General features: G+C 38.0%; 1 protein-coding gene across 3 annotated transcripts in view; it reads left to right on the top strand.

Moving 5' to 3' along the window:
- The window catches only part of RNF145 (ring finger protein 145), a 63,824-nt gene that overhangs the window by 25,339 nt on the left and 25,186 nt on the right, over positions 1–13,299 (top strand). For all 3 annotated transcript variants that reach the window (XM_018050097.1, XM_018050095.1, XM_018050096.1), the window contains one exon: positions 4,888–4,979. In XM_018050097.1, coding sequence (XP_017905586.1) covers positions 4,888–4,979 — 92 coding nt within the window. The remainder of the gene's footprint in view (positions 1–4,887; positions 4,980–13,299) is intronic.

Genomic DNA, 13,299 nt, shown 5'->3' on the forward strand with positions numbered 1-13,299 from the left:
AAGCAGGGTTGCCTTGTAGTAGAGAAGATTTAAATACTAAATCCCTGGGGAAATGAACTCTTAAATTGCTATTCACTGCTTAGGGTGTGATAGGTACTCAGATCATAGTGTTTAAACATCTCAGGGTAATTCCTTGGCCATCCAGTGATTAAGTGAGCAGTGCCTTTTGTTTGGACACATTGCGAAAGACAACTTGGAGGGCTCACCGCTTTGTTCTGTGTACAAATAGATTAGGTTTCTTTGGAATTATTATTGTTTGGAAGCTTTAAGTGGCCAGAATGTGCAGATTGTTCTCGGTTGTCCAGTGACCCAGCCAGGTTGCTTAAGAGACTTAGAAAGAAAGGTCTTTTGATATGCTGATGAATTGATAAGCTCATAGGTTTTGTTGTTATTATTTGTTTTTTATAACTCTTACGCTTCTATTTATAGCAGAAACTTTTCCAGTTGTAAGCCATCCTTGGGGCTCTTGGTATACATCTTGCTGCTCCTGCTAAGTCGCTTCAGTCGTGTCCGACTCTGTTACACATTGCTTATTCCCCAAAACAGTTGTAACCACAAGAAAGAAGGCTACCATGGGGAATGTAGAGAAGTGGATTTTCAAAGTGTTCAGTTTATTGGTGCTCTGTGTTAATTGTCAGCATTGCATAAGTTGTATAAGTGAAAAAAGTGATTTAAGAAGGGGAAGATATTACTCAGTTACAAGTAGAAAACAGTAATTCTTGCTTCTGACCAACTTAATACATTCTGTTCTTTAAATCTTTAAATTGGAAAATTCTAATTCTACTTTTGAACTTCTCCTTTGATTCAGTCTTAAAATTTTTAGGTTTAAAATTCTGTTAAAAGTCTGAATTTCATGACTCTTGCCTCAGACTAAATTTTGGCCTAAAGTGACTCATGGAATTTTGGATAATTCCTTCTCTGAATCCTTCTTCTTTAGGCTTACCGTTGTGTTTTTTAATGTTGTAAGTGACCCACTCTGTTGGGACTGAGTAATAACCAAGAGTTTTCATTGCCAGCATGAGATGTCCTGAAGTTGTATATAACTTAGATGTAGAGATCTTTGTTAATGTTTTGTTTTTTGATTTTTGTTTTATTTCTTCTTCCAGTTTTTCTGTAATAATAGTTTGGGAGACAGTGCCCAGATTCTTCTCTCAGAAGAGACAGCTCAGTAGTGGCTGTTTGGTAAGACCAGTTTAGTCGCCACCAAAGTCACAGCCCTGGCTCTGGCAAGGCAAGCTCAGCTGTCCCCAAGAGGGACTACAGGCGTTCTGGTCCTGGCTGTCTTTATTGAAGTGGGGCTTATTGATGAGTCAGCTAAACAGAGAGATTCTGAAGGCTGTCTTTGAGAGAGGGGAGCTGAGCAAAGGAGAGAGGGTCTACGGTGCTTAGGGAAGATGTTAATTTCTGGGGTAGGACGTTTGCACAGGATTGCACAGGTCGGGCAGTCCTTGAGGGAGATTGAAGCATTGAGAGAGCTATTCAAGAGGGTAAAGTTGGGAGAGCTAGTAGGGAGGGAACTGCTTAACATCAGGGTGTTGTCATTGTGGCCTAAAGGTGGTGATTATTCTGAAATGTAGACCTCCCTTGTAGTGCTTCCCTGGTGGCTCAGTGGTAAAGAACTCGCCTGCCAATGCAGGAGACACAGATTCGATCCCTGGATTGGGAAGATCCACTGAAGAAGGAAATGGCAACCCACTACAGTATTGTTGCCTGGGAAATCCCGTGGACAGAGGAGCCTGGTGGGCTCCAGTCCATGGGGTCACAAAAGAGTCAGACACAGTTTAGTGACCAAGCACGAGCTTGAGACATTCCCTAGGGTCCCCTAATCTCAACAGAGCACAGAGTAGTGAAACATGGAAAAAGAGAAAGAACCAAAAAGGAAATCATATAAAGAATTAGAAAGTTGAGAGGAGACTTAAAAAACACCAGAACAACCAAAAGAATATAGAGTAGGTTAAAAGAAAAGGAAACTGTTGCATTAAACCCGTTATAATAATCCTATGAAATAGAATGAGAGACAAAAAGCAAGCTAAATAGAAAGTATAAATCAAGAAGTGAAGATAATAAAAGGTAATTTTTTAATAAACAGGGCTGTGAATATAAAAATTAAATTTTCAAAAACCATGAGAACATTCTGTATTTTTTTCTTCCAGCGTTTGTCACAATTATAATTAAATAATTGTTAGGATAAGTGTTATGTATATCTTCTTTCCTGGCTTGTGTGCTTCATCCTCACAACTGTGTTTTTCTTGTCTACTGCAGCATTTTCAAGACCTACCAGTGTGCTAGCAACACAGGTATACAGCAGATTCCTTTTGAGTTAAAATAAAAAAGTGTAAAAAATGTTAATTTGCCTTAGAAGTTTTGTTATGTGAAATTAGAATTTTGGATAATGGACTAAGGAAAAACAAAGAGGCTTTTAAAAAGAGGATAAACTGAAGTAGGCTTGGAAATAATATAAAAACAATTAGCAAATGTCTCAGCAGTAAAAAATTCTTGATAATGTTGAGTTTGCCGAGTTTTATTATAAAACACCAATAATATGATGACAGAAGCAAACGTGGGAGAAAACACGACAGGGAACCCAGCTCTGCCGTCTCCTTCCCTTGCCCTCACCAGGAGAGAGCTCCTGGGACCGAGGTCCTCTTGGGCGGTCTTCTGGCTTTTCTCCTGCTTGCAGTTGGTGCTCCCGCAGGCTCGCCTTTTTTGTAGAGGTGAAGTTCGTGTAACAGATTTAACCTTTTAAAGTGAATAGGTTAGTGGCAGATAGTGCGATCCTAATGTTGTGCAGCTGTCACCATTATCTAATTTCAACACATTCGTCCCCCTGGAATAAAACCTGCAACTCTTGAGTACTGATTTCCATTCCCCCTCCCCACTTCCCCTCCAGCAGACACCAGTCTGCTTTCTCCTTATGGATTGTCGCTGGTTCTTTTTTTAAACTGGATCTATTTGAGAGAGAGACGCTTTGGCCAAAAAGAAATTACTTGACTTTAAAGGCCTAGGTCCTACTGGGACTCAGAAGTTGTGTGCTGCATGTTAAGTCACTTCAGGCATGTCCGACTCTTTGCGGCCCTATGTACTGTAGCCCACCAGGCTCCTCTGTCCCTGGTATTCTCCAGGCAAGAATACTGCAGTGGGTTGCCATGCCTTCTTCCTGACCGAGGTGGAACCCACGTCTGTTGTATCTCCTTATATGGAGGCACATTCTTTACCACTAGCGCCACCATTGGGACTCAAAGTTAGATCTCTTTTAAATATAAATTTGTTTCTTTTAATAGCATTTCCAAAGACTTCATAAATGTAAATGGTACTTACATTTGTATTTTATTTAAAACGTCAGAATTAACTTCTCATTCTTTACCTTTCTATCCTAAAACTATATTAAAAATATTAATTACGTTAATCTCACGATCAGATATTTATATGTAATTTGCACGTGTAGTGTTTGTGTCTCTTTACATTAAAACAAGGCTTCAACCACTGAGCTTCTGGAGTGGGCAGTTCTTTGTTGTGGGGGCTGTGCTGTGTGCTGTGGGATGCTTTGGAGGCATCTTGACTTAGGTGCCAGGAGCACTCCTCCACCCTGTGAAGCTGTGACAACTAAAAATGTTTCCAGACATTGCAGAATATCCGCTCAGGGGCAGGCCCACACCTGGTTGACAACTGCTGCATTAGAAGCATGCCTCTTGAGGATTTGTTTTTTTCTGTCAGTAGAAAGACTGTTAATACATTATTTGTTAGAAATAATCCTCAAAGAGTGATAGAGGAGAATAGCTAAATCACCCAAGAAGCCTAGTCATTCATTGATTTTTATAATTGTTCCAAAAACTGTTTTAAAATTTTTATTTTAGTTTTTAGTTTTGACTTTTGGCAGTAGTCGCTGGCTGATTATGTAAGGATCATTTCTTGGTTAACTGTCTTATGCTGAAGGAATTCCACTTGATTGCCTAATAGGAAGTAATTTCATGGAAAAAGTAAATACGGCCATATGAGTTTTTCAGAAATACTTGACGTATTTAACCTGTTTTAAAGTACAGGGAGTAAAGTATTCAACAATTGAAGAAAAGGAGAATTTTTTAACACAAATTTTCCTACTTTTATGTCAGAAGAATTTAAGACAACCATGTTCTATTACCACTGAACTTAACTGACAATAAATTCTTCCTTTCTGCCTCTACCCTAAAAGTTCTGTTTTCTCAGAGTGTAAAGTCTCTTTAACCACTAATTAAATCTTGTTATTTCTCAGTGATCAATGTTAAATGAATTATGTTTTATAAGAAATAATTTAATTTGATTTAAAATTTATCTCAAAATAAATTTGTAGCCTACTTAAATATTATAATTCTAATTATAAATTTCCTGTAAACTTGAAAATGACATCTTTTAAGGATTGTCTTGCTACAAGCCAGTTTTCTAACTAGTTTGTGTTTTTACATATAGCTGATTAAGTATAATTGGAGAAAAAACTTTGGGGAAAATAAGATGGGAGGGATAACAGAAGCTAATGAAAAGAGGGGAAATTAATGAAATAGTGTTAGGTGTTATCAGTTAAGTAGTAGGGTTGAGAGGTGGCATCTCAATTGGCTTTTTCCTGGGCGTAAATTATATTAATGAGACCATGGGAAGAAAGAGAATCCAACAAAGTGAAGTTTTGGCTGCTTCTTTGCAAGTAAAATTCAGTTTCAGTGAATTCTGTTTTCATCACATGGGCCAAGGAGATGACGGTCATCCCTCTATAATTTTTTGTACCTAAAATTTTCCTTCATATAGATGTGAAGTGTTATTAACATAATATGTTTTTATAATAATACTGTGCTTAGCTGCTTCTCTGTCCTGTATGTGCTTAGAATGTATCTAATACATTCTTATCATTTTACTTATTAGGGACTATGTTAGAAGTGAACTGGAGTCCGCCTATGAAGGACCAATGTATTTAGAACCACTCTCCATGAATCGATTTACCACAGCCTTAATAGGTAAGTATTATAAAAGAATCAAAAGTGTAGGTAGGAACCAACCAAGTATTAATTACTCTTATAAAATTAGTTCATATTTAATACAAAAAGGTTGGAAACCTTGAAGTTATTCTTGATGACTCTTTGAAAACACAGTTATTGTTAAATGTTACATTTTCTTATTAGTCTTTTTCTCTCTAAATAAGGTGTTTCTTATTTTACATGTTTATAATTATATATAGCCTTTAATTACTTGTGTTTTTTAAGGATAATTTAAGTATTTGGGAAGGTTGGTTTTTAAATAAACCTAATAATTACTTTGTAAGATTAAAATGAAATATGTAATGTCTTAATATTGGTTACTGTTGTTGAAAGCCATTATCTCTAGTCTACAATAAATTACCAGAAACATCAAGAACTTGAGATGTGATTGAAACATTCAGGTAGGAGAATGTTTATAATAGAAGGATTGCATAGGATCCCAGAACAACATAGATACAGCCCAAAGTGAAGTACCAGATCTTACCATTCCAAAATTGCAAAAAGGAAGTGAGAGGAATCTTGTATGTGTTTCTTAAACCACTCCATGTAGAAGGTGTTAAGAGGTTTAATGTTGGAATTTGTAAGAGAATTTCTTTAGATAGCTGTTTTCTCTGAAATACCTTCCCAGCCCCCTTCTCATGTAGAGAATTCAGTGGGGGACCATTTGGGGACTCAGAGTTGTTTTGTGTGTGTGGCTTAGGAGAGATCCTGCAGACTGGTGTCTGACTAGGTGTGCAAAATCTAAAGCTGCACCATCCAAAACAAGCCACAAGTGCCTTATGAGCCCTTGAAATGTGACTGGTCCAAATCAAACTTAGTACAAAAAGGATGCAAAATGTCTTGTTCATTTTTTGGTATAGATTGAATGTCTATATGATAATATTTAGGATTGTTGTTATTGTTCAGTCACTAAGTCGTATCAGACTCTTTTACAACCCCATGGACTGTAGCCCACCAGGCTCCTCTGTCCATGGAATTCTCCAGGCAAGAATACTGGAGTGGGTTGCCATTTCTTCTCCAGGGCATTTTCCCAACCCAGGGATCGAACCTGAGTCTCCTGCATTGCAGGTTGATTCTTTACCACTGAGCCACCAGGGAAGCCCTAATATTTGTGATGCATTAGGTTAAATAAAATATATTGTTAATCAATTTTACTTTTTTTAACTTCATAAAATGATGCTACCAGAATATTAAACATTACATATACGGCTCATATTATAATTCTAATCTGACATAAAGGCCACTGGGCCGGCTGGCTGTTGAGTTTCTGACTGTAAAGTGAAAATGTCTTGTGAGGTTCTCCTGTATCATCTAATCTCTGAAGGCAAAGAATGTTAGTTTCCTGTGGACTAGATGAGGGTCCCGAGAGTCAATGGAGTTTTCTTAGATCCTTCCAAGAGGGCTCTTAAAAAGATGAGAAGACGCCAACAGGCATTGTACTTCCAGATTCCCAGGAGCTGAGGAAAGAACCAAAAGCAGCCAGAGGAGGGTATATAACAAGCATGAAAGGTCATGCAGATAAGAGATCCATGATAATGGGAACAATCAGAAAAACACTTAAATATGCCCAGGAGAAAGAAAATCCATTTTAAATATCTCAACTGCAGACAGCACCAATACCATACCATTGTAAGAAAATAGTCCAGTAAGAGTTTTCTACTTCTCTCCCTCTCCTTGCCTGCCTGCTTCAGCTGTGGGTAAGTAAGTCAGGAAGAATGCCACTGTGCTGGCAGAGAAAGAGAAGCAGCTTGCCATAAGCTCTCTACTCCCTCTCACAGTTGCTGCTTTTCTGTGACCCCCAAAGGAGGCCTCTTGCCCACAGTAGTAGATGTAATGGTCATCTGAATTAAATTCACCCATTCCCATTCTTTTTAGTTCACCGATTCCTAAAATATTGATACTCACTCTTGACATCGCCTGCTTGACCAAGCCTAATTTACCTTGATTCATGGACCAAAATAGTCCAGGTTCCTATTGAGTATTCTTTACAGCATCGGACTTGACTTTCACAACCAGACTCATTCACAACTTAGCATTGTTTCTGCTTTGGCCCAGCCTCTTCGTTCTTTCTGGAGCTATTTCTCTGCTCTTCTGCAGTAGCATATTGGACACTTACCGACCTAAGGGACTCATCTTCCAGTTATATCTTTTTGCCTTTTCATACTGCTCATGGGGTTCTTGAGGCAAGAATACTGAAGTGCTTTGCCATTCCCTTCTCTAGTAGCCCATGTTTTGTCAGAGCTTTCCACCATGACTCTTTTTTCTTGGGTGGCCCTGCGTGGTGGGCTCATAGCTTCATTGAGTTACGTAGGTCTGGTCCCATCATTTCATGGTAAATAGAAGGGGAAAAAGTGGAAGCAGTGGTAGATTTCATTTTCTTGGGTTCCAAAATTACTGTGGTTGGTGACTTCAGCCATGGAATTAAAAGATACTTTCTTGGAAAAAAAGCTGTGACAAACCTAGATAGCCTATTAAAAAGCAGAGACATCACTTTGCTGACAAAGGTCCTTCTAGTCAAAGCTATGGTTTTTCCAGTAGTCATGTATGGATGTGAGAGTTGGACCATAAAGAAGGCTGAGCACCGAAGAATTGATGCTTTTGAACTGTGGTGCTGGAGGAGACTCAAGAGTCGCTTGGACAGCAAAGAGATCAAAGCAATCCTGAAGGAAATCAACCCTGAATATTCACTGGAAGGACTGATGCTGAAGCTGAAGCTCCAATACTTTGGCCACATAATGTGAAGAGCAGATTAATTGGAAAAGACCCTGATGCTGGGAATGATTGAGGACAGGAGGAGAAGGGGGCAACAGAGAATGAGATGGTTGGATGGCATCATCAACACAATGGACATGAGTTTGAGCAAATTCTAGGAGATAGTAAAGCTCAGGGAACCCAGGCGTGCTGCAGTCCATGGGGTCACAATGAGTCGGACACACAGAGCAACTGAACAACAACACTAGGAGCTTCAGCTGGAGTAAAGGAAAACCTTCAACTTTAAATCAGAGCTTTGTTTGAGTCGACTGAGATTAGATTAGATCAGATTGTGCAAACTGTACTGGTTTAGAAAAGTTATGGGACTTGCCTTATAGGGGCAGGAGAACACTTAGCTTCAAAGAATGGCTTTTTAAGAGAGTAGAACACAAAAATAATGTTGCTTTACGGCCATATCCCATGGCTGTATTCAATAGTGGTAACATCCAAATAGTACCACATATTCAATAGTGGTAATATTTTCATCCAAGTATGAAAATATTTGCCTGATTCGAAAACTCAAAGTGTTTTCTTTTATTCTCTGATGGATGTGATTTAGTGTAAATCTGTATATTTCCCTAAATTTTTCCCATCTGTGCTTATGATAGTGTGTTCACCCAGGCAAGATTTAATTCACTGGAAATCCGTAAATTATTAAGTAGCATATTTTTCTTTAGACTTTGATTTTAAAGTAGCTTTTTACTCCTTTTCTTCCGTTTCACTAATAAACTTTTAATGAAAAACTAAGTCATATGAATATGCCATTCTTTCTTAGGGTTATGGACTTCTTGGAGATAGTTCTTAAGGAATCCTGAAATCCAGAGTACATTGTGATTTTGTTTTGTTCAGAATCGCCAGTTGGAATAGGTGCATCAAGTTGAACAGCTTGCTGTGCTTCTGGAGCTTTCGGAAAGATTTCCACCAACAGTATGACTCCTTCCTTCTCTCCCCTAAGTAAGAGAGGTGGTCTTCCCTTCAAGAGTCACAGCATATGAGTCACACTCTGCTGTGAAAGAGGATAATTGAAACCTCTCACTCCAGAGCTGAGAACTGAATGTGCTGGCCTAGACTTACGGGAACTTTCATAGCTTAGAGGAAGTTTGCATCATGCGGAACAAGGAACTTTAAATATCATAGCTATGAGTGCAGTGAAAGTAAGACATGCCAAAATGAAAATTCTTAAATATCCCTAGTGGTAAAGCACTTTCTCTTAAGTATTTTTTCAGAGTTTCAGCTAATTTTTTAATGAAAGATATACACTTACTTTTAAAAGTCAAGAAATAAACACAATTTTAAAAAATTATTGGGAGTGATACCACAATATTGTGATGAAAATCTACTCTTTCTGTACCACTCCTATCCTGTCAGGCATCATTCCCCAGAAGCTTTTCTCCTTTCAGCTCACCATAATTTCTTCCCTGCTGTTTTCTTTTTTGTCCCTTTCTGGAATTCCTTTTAATTGGATAAGCTTTCTTCCACATTGAACCCCTAACTTTCTTACTGTTCTATTTTCCTTTTTCTCTGTCTCTCTCTTTGTTTTTTGTTTTACTTTCTGAGATTTCCCAACTTTTTTTTGTTAGATATTTTTTTAGTATTCTGGGATTTGTTTTCTTTCTATTGTGACAGTCTTTTTAATTTCTTAGATGTATCATTTACTTTGAAGCTTTCTTTTGTTCCTTGCGTTCTTTCTATTTTCTCTTGAGATTCTTTTGTCTTTCTTTTGCTCTCTGCCTTACATGGGACAATAGTAGTTCTTAAGCCTGAATTAGAATGATCTGGTTATTACTTAAATATCCTTCTGTTGTCATTTGTATTGACGTGAATTATTAAGTTGCCAGTTGTAATCTCTTTAAGGCATACCAACTGGTGTTTGTCGCAGTTGGTGTTCAGGTGGGCCTGACGCTTACTGGGGGGACCCCATAAGTGTGCATCTTTGTGGTCTTTTCACTGGACTTGGGTCAGTTTCCCGAGAAGAATCTATCTCCTGTAGGGGGGCCTGATGCCAGGGACGAGAGCTGAATGGCAGTAAATGTGGCAGCAGTGTTTGGAGACCTAGAGAGCTATCATCTTTGTGGATGCACACTTTTAATCTCCTGTTTTCCTTTGGGCACCGCACCTCACCTCTGCCTTGGGTGTGCACAGTGTCCAGGAGCCTGTTTCAGCCTTTCCAAAAAGCGAACTTCAGTCTTCCCATGGTGGAGAAAGACTAATGGCCTAATCGTTGTTTTCTATCCCCTAAAATTTTGTTGACTTATTAAGTGGCCTCTCTTCTCAGTTTTCTTCATTGCTATGAGTTTTTCTCTTTTTTCATACCTTTATAAATGTTTTTCTTGTGATTTGAGTATCAGTTCTTTAAAGACTGAAATTAATAACTCTGTGGGAGAAAATACCACATATGTTACAAACAGCATAGTAGATTGTTAAGAAATTTTCAGCTTTGTGTAAAAATGGTTGCCACTTTTGTATTCTAACAATAATATGAATAGAACACAAATTAAACTAAAAATGTTGATTTGAAATCAACATATTCCAATAAAAAATTTTAAAATGGAATAAAGGATTAAATTGAAGAAAGTAGGGAAAACCACTAGACCATTCAGGTATGACCTAAATCGAATCCCTTATGATTATACAGTGGAAGTGAGAAATAGATTTAAGGGTCTAGATCTGATAGATAGAGTGCCTGATGAACTAAAGACTGAGGTTCGTGACATTGTACAGGAGACAGGAATCCAGACCATCCCCATGGAAAAGAAATGCAAAAAGGCACAATGGCTGTCTGGGGAGGCCTTACAAATAGCTGTGAAAAGAAGAGAGGCGAAAAGCAAAGGAGTAAAGGAAAGATATAAGCATCTGAATGCAGAGTTCCAAAGAATAGCAAGAAGATATAAGAAAGCCTTCCTCAGCGATCAATGCAAAGAAATAGAGGAAAAGAACAGAATGGGAAAGACTAGAGATCTCTTCAAGAAAATTAGAGATACCAGGGAACATTTCATGCAAAGATGGGCTCAATAAAGCACAGAAATGGTATGGACCTAACAGAAACAGAAGATATTAAGAAGAGTTGGCAAGAATACACGGAAGAACTGTACAAAAAAGATCTTCATGACCCAGATAATCATGATTATGTGATCACTAATCTAGAGCCAGACACCCTAGAATGTGAAGTCAAGTGGGCCTTAGAAAGCATCACTACAAACAAAGCTAGTGGAGGTGATGGAATTCCAGTGGAGCTGTTTCGAATCCTGAAAGATGATGCTATGAAAGTGCTGCAGTCAATATGCCGGCAAATTTGGAAAACTCAGCAGTGGCCACAGGACTGGAAAAGGTCAGTTTTCATTCCAATCCCAAAGAAAGGCAATGCCAAAGAATGCTCAAACTTCTGCACAATTGCATTCATCTCACATGCTAGTAAAGTCATGCTCAAAATTCTCCAAGCCAGACTTAAGCAATACGTGAACCGTGAACTCCCTGACATTCAAGCTGGTTTTAGAAAAGGCAGAGGAACCAGAGATCAAATTGCCAACATCTGCTGGATCATGGAAAAAGCAAGAGAGTTCCAGAAAAACATCTATTTCTGCTTTATTGACTATGCCAAAGCCTTTGACTGTGTGGATCACAATAAACTGTAGAAAATTCTGAAAGAGATGGGAATACCAGACCACCTGACCTGCCTCTTGAGAAATCTGTATGCAGGTCAGGAAGCAACAGTTAGAACTGGACATGGAACAACAGACTGGTTCCAAATAGGAAAACGAGTGCGTCAAGGCTGTATATTGTCACCCTGCTTATTTACCTTATATGCAGAGTACATCATGAGAAACGCTGGACTGGAAGAAACACAAGGTGGAATCAAGATTGCCTGGAGAAATATCAATCACCTCAGATATGCAGATAAATGATATATATTTTGTTTTGCTTTTCATTGGCAAGAAGGAAGAGAATTTGACTAATTCTTAATTTGGAAGATAACCTGTTTAAGAATTTATGAGAAATTCTGAGGAGTAATGAGAGACTTGTCCAGTGAATGAAATGGAATAGTGTGTACTGTCATCAGAGAAGATCACTAAAAAAAAAAAATAGAAGTTCGAACGCAGACACAAATACAATGAAGATTTTACAGTATACCAAAATGGCATTTCAAATTAATGAGAAAAGAATTGATTGGTTCCAGTAGCTAGTTTTAAGATAGCTAACTACACATCTGAGAAGACAAACTTAGAGCTTTTCTTTTTATCTTATTGTATAACAATTTCCAAATATGTTAATTTTTTATTAAAGAAAATACATTGGTGGTTACTTGTATAACCTTGAGTAGAGGGAGCCATGTAATTAACCATGGCACCAAAAGTAGAAACTGTTAAAAAGGTGGATAGAGTTGGCTTGTTATAATAAAATCTTCTATAAGAGAAAAAAGTTACTAAAATACTCCAATGACTGATAGGGAAATTATATGATATGATATAATTGTATGATAATTATGTGATATACAATATATCACAATTATATGATAAAGGAAGTTAATATCTTGTTCTAACAACAGAAGTCTACGTATCCTAGTAGAATAGGCAAAGAATGTGAACAAGCATTTTGTCAAAATTTGCAAGTGCTTTTATATACTTACTGGTAATGTTCAGTGCTACGGGTGATGGACAAAAGACAAATTTAAAAAAAAAAAAAGGAACTATTTCTACCCTTCCTTTTCTTAAATTATTTTCACTGTTGGCAGATAGGTGGAAAAAGGGGCACCCTGTACACTGGGTGTTTTGTTTCTGTAGAGCAGTTGACATGTGTGTCAGAAGCTTTAAAAAATGTTTCCTCTGACTCAGTAATCCCGCTTATAGGGATTTAGGCTAGAAAACATTAGGAAATGTTCTCCAAGTAGTTTATACAAGGGTGTCATAAATGTACAAGCTTATTCATAACAAAGCATTTTATAATTATAAAATATTTGAAGGTAGTCAAGTGCTAATATTGTCATATGTGTTCAGTTTTTTTAACTAAAAAAAAAAAGCCCATATATATTTATATATACACACATATATTTATATTTATTAGTATATTTATTAGTTCAGTTCAGTCACTCAGTCGTGTCCAACTCTTTGGGACCCCATGAATTGCAGCACACCAGGCCTCCCTATCCATCACCAAATCCCGGAGTTCACTCAGACTCACGTCCACTGAGTCGGTGATGCCATCCAGCCATCTCATCCTTTCTCGCCCCCTTCTCCTCCGGCCCCCAATCTCCCCAGCATCAGTCTTTTCCAGTGAGTCAACTCTTCGCTTGAGGTGGCCAGAGTACTGGAGTTTCAGCTTTAGCATCATTCCTTCCAAAGAAATCCCAGGACTGATCTCCTTTAGAATGGACTGGTTGGATCTCCTTGCAGTCCAAGGGACTCTCCAAGAGTCTTCTCCAACACCACACTTCAAAAGCATCAATTCTTGGGCACTTAGCTTTCTTCACAGTCCAGTTCTCACATCTATACATGACCACAGGAAAAACCATAGTCTTGACTAGACGGACCTTTGTTGGCAAAGTAATGTCTCT

The sequence above is a fragment of the Capra hircus genome, chromosome 7 (genome assembly GCF_001704415.2).
Source record: "Capra hircus breed San Clemente chromosome 7, ASM170441v1, whole genome shotgun sequence".
Lineage (NCBI taxonomy): Eukaryota > Metazoa > Chordata > Mammalia > Artiodactyla > Bovidae > Capra > Capra hircus.